This window comes from Podarcis pityusensis (genome assembly GCF_964106645.2).
Source record: "Podarcis pityusensis genome assembly, chromosome: 8".
Taxonomy (NCBI): domain Eukaryota; kingdom Metazoa; phylum Chordata; class Lepidosauria; order Squamata; family Lacertidae; genus Podarcis; species Podarcis pityusensis.
In genome coordinates this window covers 19,421,354-19,433,631 of record NC_138033.1, presented here as the reverse complement: position 1 = coordinate 19,433,631, position 12,278 = coordinate 19,421,354, and the positions used below count along the sequence as shown (strand labels likewise).

The 12,278-nt window shown below is 41.2% G+C and overlaps 1 protein-coding gene across 1 annotated transcript in view; it reads right to left on the bottom strand.

Moving 5' to 3' along the window:
* The window catches only part of KDM1A (lysine demethylase 1A), a 44,790-nt gene extending 33,918 nt beyond the window's left edge, over nucleotides 1–10,872 (bottom strand). The window contains exons 1-2 of the mRNA XM_081015406.1: nucleotides 10,492–10,872; nucleotides 253–418 (exon numbers count right to left, since the gene is read on the bottom strand). Coding sequence (XP_080871532.1) covers nucleotides 253–418; nucleotides 10,492–10,857 — 532 coding nt within the window. The 5' untranslated portion in view covers nucleotides 10,858–10,872. The remainder of the gene's footprint in view (nucleotides 1–252; nucleotides 419–10,491) is intronic.
* Between the last annotated feature and the right edge of the window lie 1,406 nt (nucleotides 10,873–12,278).

Below are 12,278 nucleotides of genomic sequence, written 5' to 3'. Positions count from 1 at the left end.
GTGAAGTCACTCTATTAAGGTTGTTGATTAATAAATCTGAAGATACATGTTCAAAGCAAATAATATTTTTCCAGGGTCACATTAATGTTGCTCATGTGTGGCCTATCATCCATACCTTCTGCATGGCATTCAGTCCTTCATGCCATAACTAATCTAAGTTAAACTCAGTGGATGGGGCGTGTCTGTGCAACCATATTGCCTTCAAATGTGCAAGACCATTGTTGTCCTGCTGGATGGGGGCCCTTTACTCACCAGATGGCTCTTCTGGCTCACTTTCATTCTCTTCCTCAGGAGGTGGTGGGGGAGGGGGAGGAGGCAGCTTTTTCTCTTTTTCTGCTTTAGCATTCCTTTCTTCTTCAGAGTAATACTCATCTTCAGAAAGGTTAGCAAGGCTTTCATCCATTTCTCTATATTCTACCTGTAAACAGAATGCCCCCCCCCAATACAATCAATACAGAACAAGCAAATTGGCACAGCAGAGTGATTAACAGAACAAACTTTTAAAATGAATTCTCATGGGTAAATTGAAGGGTTCACTTTAACGCAAAAGTGAGGAACCTGTGGACCTCATGTTGTTGAACCCCAAAGGTGATGGGGGTTGTGGTTCAGCAGAATCTGCAGGGCCAAAGGTCCCTCACACTTGGGTCTATACCTTGGTCAACCTTTTCAGTTCCAGGATTTTTAACCCAAACATACATTTGGGAACCCTTTTTTTTTTTTTTACTATATATTTGCATGGTGGTTGTGCTCCTGTTGCAACCCACCTTAGATCAGGCTGCAACCCACTAGTGGGTCCTGATACACAAGCTGAAGACAGTGCCATAATGCATTATTGTCTGTCTGTGCACTCTACAATTTGCAATTCGCTTTTTCTATGACTTATCCACTGAATACCTCATTTCATCCACTTAAAAAATAAATAAATGCAAAGTACACTATATTTCACTCTAACATTGTTCACATTAGACTGCTACAGTCTGTAACTTAATTTTTGTGTACAGTGCAATTAGTAAGTGTTTCCCGGCAGTTATTAATATATTTAGAAAATACTGAAGAACCTTTTTCAGTTATACTTCTCAGCCTAGATGGTAGCAGCACAACAAATAATCAATACACACCATAAATATCACTGTTCCAGGAAATTAACAAACATTTCAAAAAATAAAAATCTAAGAGCTTTCTCTTAACTACCACTAAGTTATCCCCCTAGATTTATCAGCTAATTTAGCACAATCTTTTTTATAACCTAATCTAGTGAAAATACAGTCTGCTTCAAAAGCCACAGGTACACAAAGCTCCCTCTAATACGGCACTACTATACTGCAATACTTAGAGGGGCAATTCAGCCAATGAGAGCAATGGCTGGGAGAGTAAAACATATGGTGCTCCATGGTCCTGCTAGCTAGGGATGGTGGGAGTTGTAGTTCCAAAACATCTGGAGAGCCGAGTTTGCCTATGCCTGGTATACAGCATTTTTACATACAATATTTTTTTTAAAAAATGATATTTATTAAGATTTCAAAAACAAAAAGTTACATAAAAGACAATGAAAAATATAGAAAAAGGGGGAAAAAAAGAAAAAACATACAAAATGCAAAGTATAAAAAAGAATATAGAAAGAACACTTAGAAACAAATTTATCCTTTCGTATCTTATATTTCATTTCCTTGCTTTCCTGACCTCCTCTCACCTCCCTTTTTTGTATTCCAGTTCAATTGGTTAATTCAGCAATTCCTTTCCCTTTTTGTTTTTGTCTTAGTCCTTTAACTTAATATATTATAGCTTTAAATTCTCACCTATTGACCAGCCATTTTTTCATATACCTTTATGACATTGCTGCTAGAACCACTTAATTTCATTCTGACATCATTCTAACATTCATTAATTTTACAATTTTTCTGTAAATAGTCTTTAAATTTCTTCCAATCTTCTTCCACCGACTCTTCACCCTGGTCTCGGATTCTGCCAGTCATTTCCGCCAATTCCATGTAGTCCATCACCTTCATCTGCCATTCTTCCAGAGTGGGTAAATCTTGTGTCTTCCAATACTTTGCAATAAGTATTCTTGCTGCTGTTGTGGCATACATAAAAAAAGTTCTATCCTTCTTTGGCACCAACTGGCCAACCATGCCCAGGAGAAAGGCCTCTGGTTTCTTCAGGAAGGTATATTTAAATACCTTTTTCATTTTATTATAGATCATCTCCCAGAAAGCCTTAATCCTTGGGCAAGTCCACCAAAGGTGAAAGAATGTGCCTTCAGTTTCTTTACATTTCCAACATTTATTATCGGGCAAATGATAGATTTTTGTAAGCTTGACTGGTGTCATGTACCACCTGTATATCATTTTCATAATATTCTCTCTTAAGGCATTGCATGCCGTGAACTTCATACCTGTGGTCCATAACTGTTCCCAGTCAGCCATCATTATGTTATGTCCAACATCTTGTGCCCACTTAATCATAGCAGATTTAACCGTTTCATCCTGAGTATTCCATTTCAACAACAAGTTATACATCTTTGACAAAATCTTCGTTTTGGGTTCTAACAGTTCTGTTTCTAATTTTGATTTTTCCACCTGGAAGCCAATTTTCTTTTCCAAACTATATGCCTCCATTATCTGATAATAATGAAGCCAATCTCGCACTTTATTTTTTAGTTTTTCAAAACTGTGCAGTTTCAATCTGTCTCCCTCTTGTTCCAGAATTTCCCAATATTTCGGCCATTTGGCCTCCATATTGAGCTTTTTCAGAGCTTTCGCTTCCATCAGTAACAGCCACCTTGGGGTTTTATTTTCCAGTAGGTCTTTATATCTTATCCAGACATTAAACAATGCTTTCCTGACAATATGATTTTTAAATGCTTTATGTGCTTTGACCTTATCATACCACAAAAATGCATGCCATCCAAATACATTGTCAAAACCTTCTAAGTCCAAAATGTCTGTGTTTTCAAGAAGCAGCCATTCTTTCAGCCAGCAAAAAGCTGCTGACTCATAATAAAGTTTAAGGTCTGGCAGGGCAAATCCACCTCTTTCTTTTGCATCCGTTAGTATTTTGAATTTTATTCTAGGCTTCTTGCCCTGCCAGACAAATCTAGAAGTGTCTCTCTGCCACTTCTTGAAACAGTCCATTTTGTCCAAAATTTGCAATGTTTGAAACAGAAACAGCATTCTAGGCAATACATTCATTTTTATAGCAGCGATACGGCCTAGCAGTGAAAGCTTTAAATTTGACCAGATTTCTAAATCTTTTTTCACTTCAGTCCAACATTTTTCATAATTGTCTTTAAATAGATTCCCATTTTTAGCTGTCATGTTAATCCCCAGGTATTTCACTTTCTTAGCCACTGTTAAACCTGTCTCATTCTGAAACCTCTCTTTCTCCATCACAGTTAAGTTTTTCTCTAAAACCTTAGTTTTTAACTTATTCAGTTTAAATCCTGCAACCCGACCAAATTCTTGAATCAGTTCCAAAACCCTTTTAGTACTAGATTCTGGCTCCTGTAACGTCAATACTAGGTCATCTGCAAATGCTCTCAACTTGTACTGTTTAGCTCCGACTTGTATACCTTTAACCAACTGGTCCCTTCTAATCATATTCAGCAGAACCTCCAGGACCGATATAAAAAGCAGTGGGGAGATTGGGCAACCTTGTCGTGTCCCTTTTTCTATCTTAAATTCTTCCGTCACCACGTTATTTACAATTAATTTAGCCTTTTGTTCTGAATAAATTGCACTTATACCGTTTTCAAAACCTTGGCCTACCCCCATCCCCTGTAGGTTCTTCTTCATAAAACTCCAAGAAATGTTGTCAAAAGCTTTCTCCGCGTCCACAAATATCAAAACTGCCTTAGCATTTATGTTCACTTGTAATTTTTCTAAAATATTAATTATGTTTCTCACATTATCAGACGTCTACCCGGGAGAAAGCCTGCTTGGTCTTTATGTATCTCTTCCACTAGCACTCTTTTAAGTCTTTTAGCCAAAATGTCTGCAAAGATTTTGTAATCCACATTGAGCAATGATATGGGGCGGTAGTTCTTAAGCTGAGTCTTTTCAGTCTCTGTTTTCGGTACAAGTGTAATATACGCTTCTTTCCACGACTCTGGTGCCCTTTTTCCTCCCATTATTTCGTTACAGACTTCTTTTAAAGGTTGTACTAGCCATTCTTTTAAAGATCTGTAGTATCTAGAAGTCAATCCATCCGGTCCTGGAGATTTACCTAGTTGCATATTCTGAATGGCACCTTCTACCTCCTGTTCAGTTATTTTATAGTTCAACATTAATTTATTTTCTTGAGAATTTTTTTGTAATCCATTTGTTTTCAAAAATCGGTCTACGTCAATTTCTTTCTGTGGCCCTTGTGTATATAATTGTTTAAAGTACCTCTGGAAACAGTTTCTAATCTCAACTGGGTTCTGTATATTCCTTCCTTCCACTTCTAAATTTGTAGCAGTATTTAATTTTTGTCTTTTTTTCATTTGCCAAGCTAATAATTTCCCACATTTATTAGCCGACTCAAATGTCTTTTGTCTCATTTGTTTAATTTTCCATTCTATCTCCTGATTCATCATTTTCATGTATTGTACTTGATATAATTTTATTTCTCTCAAGATCTCTTGCGACTTTGGTTTTGCTCTCAATTTCTTTTCACTTTCCTTTATTTTCTCCAATATTTTATCCTTCTTTTCATTTTGGATTCTCTTCTTTAATGCATTCTGTTGTATCAAGAACCCTCTCATAACAGCTTTGCTTGCGTCCCAGATTACTCTTTTTTCAACATTGGTGTTCATATTTATCTCAAAATAGTCTCTCAAGGTTTTTTGGGCCTTCTTAGTCACTTCTTCATCTCTAAATAAGGTGTCATTCATCCTCCATCTAAAGGAACCGGTTGGTGTTAGTTTCATTTCCATCTTAACAGCGTTATGGTCGGAGCAAGTTTTTGGGCGGATTTCCACTTTTCTTGTCTTTGGTGCCATTCCTCTAGTTACCCATATTTGGTCAATTCTTGTCCATGTCAGTTTGGCTTCAGAGAAGAAGGTTCCCTCTCTAGCCAAGGGGTTCTTTGTTCTCCAAATATCGACTAAGTCCAAGTTGTCTGTCATCTCAAAAAAGGTTTTTGGTAGTCTACCATCCTTAGTGACTACCTGTCTTTTGCCTTGTCCATGTTTGTAGATACCACTCCATTCATATCTCCCATCAAAATCACATTATAGTCCAAATAGTCCATCAAGGTCTCATGCAGCTTTTTAAAGAATTCAGATTTCCCCTCATTTGGTGCATAAACTCCTACTATTAAAAATTTCTCTCCTTGTATTTGAATTTCAATTGCCACAAATCTTCCTTGGTCATCTTTGAAGATAAATTTCGGTAATAGTCTCTCCTTTGCATAAATCACTACGCCTCTTTTTTTAACTTTATCCGAAGAAATAAATTCCTGGCCCAATCTTTTATTAATCAATACTTTCCTGTGTAGCCTTATTACATGTGTTTCCTGTAAACAAATCAAGTCCAATTGTTCCTTTTTTAGTAAATGAAACACAGATTTCCTTTTCTGAGGGGAGTTCAAACCGTTACAATTCCAGCTTAGTAGTTGCAGAGCCATAATGTAGTTACTTTACTTTCCTCCAACTGCTCCAAGTGCTTGTTCCTGTTCTGTAGGTGGTATCACCTTCTCCAGACGGTCTCTTAATTCAAAAGGTAGTTTTGGTATGTCTAAAGTTCCTCTTTCTAGTATTCCTGGCTCTTCTCCAGTTTCTTTCTGCAGGTCTTCACCGTGGTCTCTCAAAAATCTTGCTTTGTCGTCCTCTGATCTTATTTTTATCTTTCTTCCTTTGAAGCTAAAAGAAAGGCCTTGGGGGACTTCCCACCTAAAGATAATTTTGTTGTTTCTCAACAGGGCAACCAAATCTCTATAATTGGACCTAAGGTCTAGAAGATATTTCGGAATGTCCTTAAATATCTCCACTTTTGACTGATGTATTACCAAAGTCTTCTGGAAGTGCAGACTCAAGATTTTATCTCTCTCCTCTTTTGTTCGGAGGGTGATCAAACAGTCTCTCACCCTGTTCTTCTTCCCTCCTCTTCCAAGCCTAAAAGCACTCACTATCTTGAAGTTATCCTTCTCCAAATCTGGGTTCCAAAAGTCTGCAAGTTCCTGCGTAAGAAAATCAATCAAGTTGTCTTTCTCAAGTTCGGGTACAGCCCTGATTCTTAGATTCGTTTGCTTCTCCTTCAATTCAATCATAGACAGTATTGACCTATGGTCTTCCAGTTGCTTGTGTATCGGTGGTAACTTCTCTTCTACAGCCACTGCTATTTCCTTTGCTTCTTCAGCTGTCTTTCGGGTCGAAGTAGATTCCTGTAGTAATTTCTCAATAGTTTCTGTGTTAGTATTTACCTTCTGTCCCAAATTGTTAATGCTTGTAGTATTTTGATCAGTTTTATTTGATGCTTCAGCTACTTGTTTACTTAATTTTTCCAAAGATTCATTAATTTTGCCAAGTGCCTGAGCTAAAACATCTTCGGAAGCCATTCCTTTGGGTTTAGATTGTGCCAATGCAGCTCCTGTTGGTAAACCAGGAGGGCCAGATGTTGATGCTCTTCGCTGCAGCCCAACGTCTGTGCGTAACACTCTACCAGACCTCGTTGCTTTTTCCTGAAGCAAATCTATCTTCTCTTTTCCATTTGCCATAACAGTCTAGATAATACTCAAGGTCAGTCCCACGATCAGAGTTTGTTATGAAGTGGAAAATTCCCCTGGCCCAGTTGTTATTGTAACAATCTCAAACTTCCTCTAGGGGGACACAGTAACAGGCAACAGTTGTTACTTTAAAATAAATGTCCTTTTTCTTTTAATCCCCCAGCTCACAAAATAGACGACAGTTTTAAATTCAGTTATTTTCCAGTTACTTTGAAACCAGGGGAAACCAGCCAGAAATATTGTATCTCACTTGTATCAGACTTGCGGAGTTAGCTGTCAAAAAGTACTTTCACCAACAGCGCATTTCACAGTACGGCATTCTATTTTTCATTGGCAGTCCGTTCCCCGGTTAAAGCGGTGGATTCTTAGCTTCCTTTTCTCTCTTTTTACAGGAAAATACAGTTCAAACCTTTCCCCCCTTCTCTCCTGCAGTCAAGGGGGGAAATCACTTGTTTTAGATGATAGAATTATACTCTTTTTCAAGCGTCTTTCAAGGTTCTAGCTTATAAGTTCATTGCTTTCCTCTATTTACAAAAAATGGAAGGCAGACTTCCTGATTATGCCTCTCCGCTTCGGTATCCAATTACTTCTGTTTTTCTCTCCTTTGTTTCCCAAATTAACCTACTCATGGATCGTTGTTTTGTGGTCCAATTGTCACAGGAAAAAAGTAGCGCTCTCCGGTAACGGCTGTGCGGCTTCGCTCCACGGAAGAAGCAGTTGACTCACAGCACCGCGCCGCTTCCCCGCTTCACTCCGGAACCCGTAATCAGGCTCCTTTGCAAGTTGGGGGGGGCGCAAAAGGTGCCCGCCGAGTCCCACGGTCACAGGCTTCACCTGCCTGTGATTTTTGAAGGGTCCCCGCTTCGCCGTAGCGGTGCAGACCTGATTCCCGCAGAGCCAGTCCCCTCTGAGTCAGAGGGAATCCGCCATTACCGATGGCGCCACCCCGGAAGTCCCATTTTTTACATACAATATGAACTGTGTCCTGCATCACACACATGTCCCACCCTAGAAAAGAATCTAGCCTGCCTTCAGTTTCCCCTTAAGCTGCTACACTTATCAGGTTTGACATGTGACAATTGACACAAATAGCAGACATCTGTATAGGTGATAAAGCATAATTCATTTTTAAATTGTGTATAATAGTAGCATACATATACTGGGAAGTGACAGAAGTGGGATAGAAAAACTAGCAGTCAAATGGTTCCTGGGATCTGGGTTGTGGGCGCCAAAACAGAATGTCTGGTCACCATTTGCGGGGAAGGGGTCGGCAACACTTTTTATTTATTATTTTGATAATCATGAAAATAATTCACATAAGTGGCAAATTGTTAATATCACATTTTAACAGAAATTGTTAATATGTGTTTAATTTGGTGTTTACAATACTGTAAAAAATATCAGTACCATACTTTCGTTTTCAAAACACTCCACTCTTTATTGTTAAACTTCTTAACATATTGTCTATCCTTAACATATACTTCAAGGCTTCAAAGTACATACATTTCAGTAATCCTTGAGTGTCAGCCAGGTGCAAAAAATGCCACCCAGACTTTTTTAGGTGCTCGCAAATGGAAAATCTTCAGGCACAAAATGCGCCTAACACCCGGCTAATTTTTAACACTGAGTGACAGTTTATTTTTAGCACTTCCTATCTCACATACATGAGCAAATTTTAAACCAAAACAGTCTACATAAAAGTTGTGTGGTTGTCCCTCCCACCAGAGGTCAAGGAAATAAACAGCTATCTGACTTTTAGAAGATATCTGAGGGCAGCCCTGTTTAGGGAAGTTTTTAATGTCTGATGTTTTATTGTATTTTTAATATTTTGTTGGAAGCCAGAGTGATTATTATACATATTTAACTGAATTTTCTGTGTCTGTAATTTTTTTAAATTTATTTGGTATATTTGTTCTGTTTAGCATCCCCCACACACACCTGAGAATAGCACAAAACTGGATGAATTGAATTCTAATCCATAAAAGCTTTATGCCATAAAAATGAGTTAGCCTTTGATTTCACGTTATGTACAGTCTATGTACATTATAATGTGTTTTGAAGCTTTTTCTTATATGGATCTGTACAGGTTCTGCAGCAACCTAAGTCACATAAACTCAAACTAAAGTAGGCTACACATTATATATGAAATCCTACAAAGGCATAGGATTCCAGGAAGGGATGGAAAGCATTGTTGAGCCTCACAAGTGCAGCTCCAACTCCTATGCAGCTGCTGCTAGCCATCAATAAGGAAGCATTGGGAGAAGGACAGCATAATTTTTGTTTTCAAAGCCCTCCCAAAATTCAAGTCCTGTACCCACTATACTGTACAAACTCATTCAAGTAAATTAAATAATAATTCTTTATAAGTTTTACAAGTAAACTAAAAAGGACCAACAGATCTAACTGTAAGCCCTCATTTCAAAAAAGCATTCCTATTTGTAAGCCATGCAGAGAACTCATAATGGAATAGGGCCCAAATTAATCAATGCTAAAATCTAGTCAAGCCATGTGTTATATACTTTCCTTGTATTACAAGCATTTCCCTGTATTAAACAAAGTAGAACCCTCAAGTCTTGATGATGACATAATGAAATCAATGTCTAATTGTTAAATATATAATGCTCTCCAAAGCTATATTCAACATCTTCCCTGTGCATCTACATGATACAAATATACAAATATCAAAACATATTTCAAAGCTTTATTTGATCACAAAGGATCCTTTGTGTTAGAAAAGCAAGAGCCAAAAGAAAAAAACCCTTGATTTTGTTAGGATCTATTTCCCTTCCTTATTAAGATGGCTTTGAGGCTTTACTGCATTGCACACTATTAAATCTGCTTCTGTAAAACAAAGGTAGCAGTCTAGCCTACACATTAAGAAGCAAACAATAAATGACATTCATTAGTGCCTTGCAACATAGGCTCTAGCTACTCTCTGACGTCACATCAACCTTGTGTACCATTTTGGAATAAAAAGTCTAATTAACAATAACGGATAATCAATATACGGTACATACAGAAGGTAGTATGTGCCCAAGAGATACCAGAGGGATAGCAATCTAGCACACACAACCCCCACAAGCAAGCCCTGTAGACTGTTTGTGGCCTGTTTCGTCAACCAGATCCCAGCTGCATCTGATGATATGAGCTTTAATCTATACAAACCTGTGCCACAAGAACTGCCATTCTTTATGGTGTGCCACAATACCATCGCCCGCCCCCTTAAATCCTTAAGAGTGGGCTGTACCACTTTAGATGTTGACATATCACTTTTATTTTTTTGTTTGGACTCCGCCAATAAGGAGGAATCCAGCACTTACGGGGAAAAGACTACAATGCCAACCTTCTACTTATTGCGATTATTATCGTTTGTTGTTTCACTCCCCGCTTTTCCCCAAATGATCCGTGTGGATAAAAGGCGCGCTCCCATTTCGGCCCCACAGCAACCCTGGGAAGTAGGTCAGGCTGAGAAACATCCTCACTGGCTGAAGGCCACCCAGCGAACTGGAATTTACAGGCCTGCCCGGCCTTTACGTTTCTCCTTGCAGGAAGCAAGCGCTCGGTTTCTGCTTTAACGTGCAGCGAAAATAATAAAAATAAAAAGCACTAAGCCCGACGCCGCCCAGCCGCCCGCTTTTTTGAACCTCCACCGTTTTAAAGTCATAGATTTCCTCACAAACCGGTTCGTGGGAGTCGACGCCCGGCCCACCCAAGCCAGCCATTCCGCCGCCCCGGGTAGGTAGGTAGGCCCCGGTGGTCGGAAGCAGCGGCCGGGGCAAGAGCACCCACCTTGGGCCGCTTGCGGCGGCTGGTCCTGCGGCCCTCGGGGGTCTCGGCGATGCTGGTGGTCTCGGAGCCCCCGACGGGCCCGCCCGGCCCCGCGGGGGGAGACGGCTCGGACAAGCCCCCCGGCGGCGAGGCGCGCGGAGGCTCCTTCTTGCGGGGCGTGCGCTCCGAGGGCCCCGAGCCGCCGCCCTCCGAGGAGCCCAGGGAGCCCGACAGGGCCGGCGGAGGGGGGGGCGGAGGCGGCGGGGGTGGGGGCGGCGGCGGGGGCGCCGGGGCTTCGGCAGAGCCATCGCCCGCCGGGCCGCCCGCGCCGCCGCCACCGCCTACCGGAGCCTCCGCCGCGGCCGCTTTCTTCCCCGCAGACAGCATCCCCTCAGACGAGCCGAGTCAGGCCGCGGGACAAAGGCGGCCCCCGCGCGCGCGAGGGAGCGAACGCGCAGAGAAGCTCCGCCCCTGGCGGCGGCGGCGCGACGTCACCGCCCGCGACGCCCCGCCCCCTTCCTACGTGCGCGCGATTCCCAGGGGGAGGAAGGGGCGGGGCTCTTGCCCAGCGAACCGTTTTTAGTCCTGTCGCGGCCGCCGTAGCACGTGCCTCTGGGACAGCCGCCCCCACCTAGAATGGGGCTCTCCGTCTCTCCATATGTGATTGATTAATAGTATTGGCATGATTTTAATAGGTTATATATATGAATGTAGTTTTAATCCTGCCTAGGCCCCCCCCCCGCAGTGTTATTAGCGGTTCTTGTTTTTACCTTCTCTTCTTTGGCGGTCATTCGTAGCCGAGGAAGATTGTCTTCCATAAACATGGTTTGAACAACGAGTCCGTAAGTGACTGTGGAGGCCAATTCTGGATCCACACGTTCTTCCACAGTGGGGACATTGGTTTCCGGGCGGGAGTTGATCACTGTGTGGATTTGCCAAGCGTGCCTTCCTATTTTTACCTGTGAGCCCCCGTTTGGGGAAAAGCCCAGGTATTATTATTATTATTATTAATGATAATAATACCCCGCTCATCTGGCTGTGTTTCCCCAGCCATTCTGGTCGGTTTACAGCATATATAAAACATAATATAAATATTACACATATTATAATAATAAATTAAAACGGAAGATTTCTCCTCTCCCTCCTTAAAAAAGAAAAAAAAAACACATTTGGAAAATGTTAAAATCAGGAAGGCTTAAAACCAATTTAAATTACCATAATTGAATTGTTTGTCCAGGAGTGTTTATCCTTGCTTTCATCAGTGCTCTGTATTGTAGTCACTGGAGTAATCAGTGGATGAATCCAAGTGTGTGCACTGAACAGCTAAATGAACAGGCAAGGCTCCCCCTCCCCACTTTCTATAGTGCCATAGTAGAGAAAGGAGCATGTTGAATTGCTGCCTGTATGATACAGAATTGAGAAACAAAGGAGACAGAAGATAATGGCAAGCCGCCACATCTAGTAAATGGCTGCACAGCACCCACGTTAGAGATTGAATATACAGTGCATGCTCGGGTTGCGAATATAATCCATGTGGGAGGCACGTTCGCAACCCCCAGTGCAGCGTCCACACACACATGGGTTGCGATTTGGCGCTTCTGCGCATCCACCGAAACCCGGAAGTAACCCGTTCCGGTATTTCCGGGTTTCGGTGCGCCTGTAACCTGAAAAAACGCAACCTGAAGTGTCTGTAACCCGAAGTATGACTGTATGACTATTCAATGATGCAAGTCAGCCACGTCAGTTTCTTTTTTCTTGACAAAGAGTATAGCTTTTGTTACACCGTTATTCCTTCCAAACCCCTGCTA